The sequence below is a fragment of the Malurus melanocephalus genome, unplaced genomic scaffold (genome assembly GCF_030028575.1).
Source record: "Malurus melanocephalus ecotype Western Australia unplaced genomic scaffold, MMel_1.1 scaffold_1102, whole genome shotgun sequence".
Lineage (NCBI taxonomy): Eukaryota > Metazoa > Chordata > Aves > Passeriformes > Maluridae > Malurus > Malurus melanocephalus.
In genome coordinates this window covers 73,838-78,720 of record NW_026624334.1, presented here as the reverse complement: position 1 = coordinate 78,720, position 4,883 = coordinate 73,838, and the positions used below count along the sequence as shown (strand labels likewise).

The 4,883-nt window shown below is 41.0% G+C and overlaps 1 protein-coding gene across 1 annotated transcript in view; it reads right to left on the bottom strand.

Moving 5' to 3' along the window:
• Window positions 1–2,751: 2,751 nt before the first annotated feature.
• LOC130586226 (AP-1 complex subunit mu-1) overlaps window positions 2,752–4,883 on the bottom strand; it is a 7,655-nt gene continuing 5,523 nt past the window's right edge. The window contains exon 11 of the mRNA XM_057386947.1: window positions 2,752–4,610. Coding sequence (XP_057242930.1) covers window positions 4,588–4,610 — 23 coding nt within the window. The 3' untranslated portion in view covers window positions 2,752–4,587. The remainder of the gene's footprint in view (window positions 4,611–4,883) is intronic.

The following is a 4,883-nucleotide window of genomic DNA, read 5'->3' as shown; positions in this document are numbered from 1 at the left end:
AAGGGAACAGAAAATACCTAAAAGGGTCTGTAAAAATGCAAAAGGGTTTATAAATGGAAATGCAAAAATCATCAGGCATCACCCCAGGCTGCACAACCCCAATTTTCCCAGCTTTTCCTCACAGCAAAGCTGCTCCATCCCTCTGCTCATCTCAGTGGCCTTGTCTGGACACAGATCCGAGTCCTTCCTGTGCTGGAGACCCCAAAAACCTCAAAGTTTTTCCCCAATTCCCTGATTTACAGTAGCTACAAAAGGGAACTCCTACAGCGAGCTGTGAGTAACTGCAATCCCACAAACGCTGAGTCAAGACAACGTGCGTAGAAACAGAATTTTATCTGAGCCCAGGGAGGATTTGGAGAACACTTTGAGCCGGACAAAATTCCGTGGAAAAAGTGTTTTACAACTGTTTGTTTATGTTTCCTCTTCTCCAGCGGCGTACACAATGTTAATCACCACGGTAATTAAGATTATTCATTATTATCCCTTCAACTTTGCTCCCTCACGCTGTTTTCTGCAAGGCCACCGAGCCCTCGCCGAGCCAGGGATGCTGAAATGAAAAACGGAGCTGGGTGTCAACCACAGAGGGTGAAAAAAAAAAAGAGCTCAGGGTGTTGCAACACCGAGTTTGGCATAAGATCAGAGCCAAGGTTTGGCYTTTTCCTTTTCACAAAATAAAGTAAGAAATCAGCAGGTGCACGATCCTGACCAGTTCCAGGTAAAGCCTCATGATCTCTCTTGATGTGTGAGGATGTTTTGTAGATAAAACCAGCTGGGATTAGAGCTGGGGAGAGAATATGAGCAGCCCAAAGAGTGTTCAAGCACAAAAAGATGCCAAGAGAAAAGGAAGAAAAGGAAAATCTTAAAAAATAGCCAATGAAAGGCTCTCCTCAGCTGGAAAATTGAGGTGGAATAAAGCTTTTCTAAGGTTTTGGACATGTTTAGACTCATTTTACTTGGTTGGGAAGTAGGTTGTTCCTTGATTTATCAAGACAAAACCAATTTTTTTTTCTAGAGGCCATCAGTGTGTGGGACTGAGAGGATCCTGYTCCTTTTACATGGAAGGAAAAGGAACTTTTCTGTCACCCAGGAGCTCACAGAGCAGCAGCTGAGGTTTGATTTGGGACCTGGCAATGTCCAGCACCGATGAAAAACCCYGAGCAGCTGCTTTTGTGGTGCTGCAGGAGTTCATCCCTCCCTTCCCTCAGTGCTGATCCCTCTGYTCTGCTCTGCACCAGCCCCAGGAGAGAAAAAATTAAAAATAATAACGTTAAAACCATCAGGGTGAATTGAGAACTCGCTCAACTGCAAAAATCACATWGTGTAAAGATAAAAAAGTATTTTAATGTCACGTTTTGGGTGTTTTTTAATGCACTGGATTAGCAGTGCTCTCCCAGTCAAGGCTCGTACTGGTTTGTACTGGGAGCAGTGGGCTGGGGATGCCATCTGCTGGCAGGGAGGGCACTGAGGGCAGGGCACAGGGTTTGGGGACAGCAGTTACACACACTCTACTACAGGGAGTAAAACCCGGCGGGCAGGGAGCGCCGCTGACTGCAGAGTTATCTAATCAGGGAGATAATAACTAATTAAACCCTGCCTAACTAAGGAACAGCTCTAACATTTCATAGGGAATGTTCCCCTATGAAACCACAGCGAGCTGAAAACACAGRTGAGACATTTTACTGCTGTTTGAATCATGAAAAATCGTCCTTTAAAGGTTTTTTATATCAGGCACTCACCTGTGACCTGGTGGCAAAGCGAGACATTTACATTTTACACAGTGAGAACGAAGTTCAGCGAGATAAAGATTCCTCAATCTGTCTGAGAACAAAACTTGGGGAAAAAAAAATGACTCATGGGATCACAGAGTGGTTTGTGTTGGAAGAAATATTAAATTAAATCTCACTCTAAACTGCACAACTGCTTCACTTCAAGTTGTTCTCTCAGGTGAATTCCTTTGAAACCATTCAAAAAAAAAAAGAAGTTTAAAGCTATTTTTCAACTTTAGGTAATTTCAACTTTAGGTGATTTCAACTTTAGGTAATTTCAACTCATATTCTGCTGTTTTTTATAAGTTAACAGAGCTGTGAACGAGTTAAGGCACCCAAATGCCCAGAAAAAAAATAAACACTGCCCCAGGGTGCTGTCCAGCCTGACCTTGGGCAATTTCAGAGATCCAGGGGCAGCCACAGCTCACAGGAAAAAATTTATTCACCCTCACTGGAAAAAATTTATTCTGTGTCCCATCCAAACCTTGTACAAAATCAAGGGCTGGAATAACATCTCTTGTTTCTGCCTTTCCCCCTGTGCAGGTGCACACAGTAACAGTGAATGGATGAAAAGGAGGGAAGTTATTTTGTTTTCTGAGCACCAATTTCCTGGCGAATTTTGCACAGAAAAGTAAAATTTTTTTTCAGAATCTGCTAAATCAGGAATATCAATACTTYCAGTTTTTATAAAGATCTGCTCCACTTATCCAGAAGAGCTGAGCATCCCCTGAGATCAGAGACACCTGGTGGAGATCAAACKGAAAAAGAAGCAAAGCACGAGTGATGCAAAGAGGACTTTGTGCCCTTTATTACTTTCTGGACTTGATGCCCCATCATCRAAACAGTCAAACTGCAACAAAAAAACGAGCAAACACGGTTCTGGTCCACGAGATCTGAACTTCAGGAGGAAAACAAAGCCACAAAGTCACATTTTACAGGCAGAAYGAAAGCAAACACTCGGAAAAATGAAGTGGGCAGAAAGCGATTGGTCAACCAGTTACAGTTTTAATAGAAAAATTTTTAGTCCAGTCATAAGCTTAATTGCTGAAATGACAATGAGTGGTGGAACTGAAATCTCCAACGAGATGATTTGGTTTCAACATCAAATTTCTGGGTGATAAATGCAGTCAGAACACACCTGTCCACAAACACCCATGGGTGCCTAAAACCAAGAGATTTCCTGAGGCATCTTTGATGTCACAGCAGCTGCACGGGGGAGTGGAGCTGATTTTTGGCTGATTTGTCTACAGAGGTGTGTCTAGAAACAAGGATTCAGTGAGGACAGTGACTGAAATACCTTCTCATTTTCTGTGGACACTCCTGGACTCTCCCATTCTGCACGTGGTGTGTTATCAAATCACATCTGCGGACGTAGATATTTGGATTTTAATGGTTTAAGTTTAGCACCAGTCAAAAGTACTAAATTCAAACCAAACCACCCTAAAAGTTGTGTAAAGAAAATACTGATAACCGTCACAATTTTCCTGAAAAAAAAAAACCTGGCAAAACCCAAAATAACTATGTACACCCATGCCAATTGTAGCTTCTCAGAAAAAAAAAATGAACTGGCATGTAAAAAAATAATAATACCTTGAAGAAYAACATTGTGAACTGTTATTCATTCTGCCAGGGAGGTACAGTAACAGCTGCTCACAAACAGAAAAGATTGAGAAAGAAAACATCTCTCCTTAGGACAAATGAAGTTAATTCTAGCAAAYTCTAGCAAAAAGGGGAAGTATTTGCCCTAAATGAACACAAAAGGCAAGCTGGAAAAAAGATGGCAACTGTATTTTTGTCTTCTTATACAGTAACTTCCAGGAAGAGGTTGGAGTGTATTATTATTATTATTATCTGGAATAATAATAATAATAATAATAATAAACTCCTGATCTTCCTCCCAAATTCCATCACCTCTAGAAGTGTTTTGGTCTTTTCATACCTAATCTAAGGCTTTATGCCTACACATGACAGCTGGGAACTTGTTGGAGGAACAGAATTTTTTTCAAAAAAAAGCAAATACTGGTCAGTTGGCAGAGGGTTTCCAGACCCTGGGGTGTCACAAGGTTGGAATTTTTGCATTTTGACTGACTGGAGCCAGAAATCCTTTTCTTTCCAGAGACATTTATTCCTGTCACCTGCTGTTCTCTAACAAACCCCTATTTTTGTTTCCAAACCCTTCACTCRAAGCTGTTCTCTCAGATGAATTCCTTTGAAACCATGCAAAAACAAAAATAAAAGCTAACGGTATTTTTCACCTTCAGATAATTTCAACTCGTGTTCTGCTGTTTTTTTTTTTATAAGTTAACAGAGCTRTGAATGAATTAAGGCACCCAAATGCCCAGAAAAAAAATAAACCAATAAATACCTTGGGCTAAATACAATGAAGTGTTCAGCAGTCATTTAAGTGCACAATCATCTCCCTAATTTGTAGCACGACGCTGCCAAATGACTTTTTTAGGGATCCTAAAATACAAATGAACTAAAAACTCTGGACAAGGCATCGACAAGACATTCCCAAGGTTCATTSTGGATTCCTGGCTCCTCAAAGTAACTGCTACTCCTAACGTTAATTAGCATTTAGCAGCAAGATCAGCRTGTTCTAAGAATGAAATAAATATCCACACAATCAATACTAATGGTTTCCAAAAGCTCAAACACATTATTGAAATCAATGAAATTCTCCAAATCTTCCTCCTGCCAATCCAAGATTGCAGAAACGAGACCCTTGGCAACRACATTCACAGCTCTCAGGACCACAGAAGCTTCTGCAAAGGAATTTGAGGCCTGAAGTTTTCGTTGTCTGTGGTGCCTGTGAGGTGTTTTACTGTGTTCGGAGCTGGTAATCTGTAAAGAGAAGAAAAAACAACAAAAAAACCCCCAATTTTAGTAATTTATCTTATTAAAAGGAGTAAAGCAGAGGAGCAAGTTGGCCCCTGGGACAATGGAAGGTGTTCCTGCCATGGCAGGGGTAACACCAGGTCCCTTCCCACCCAAACCAGCCTGGGATTCAATAATTSTACAAAATAAACTCAGATTTTTTCTTAGAACAGCCATGAGAACGGGCTCTAAAGAAATAAAGGCAGTTGTGGGCAGTCAGGCCTAAACGCCAGAAAAAAA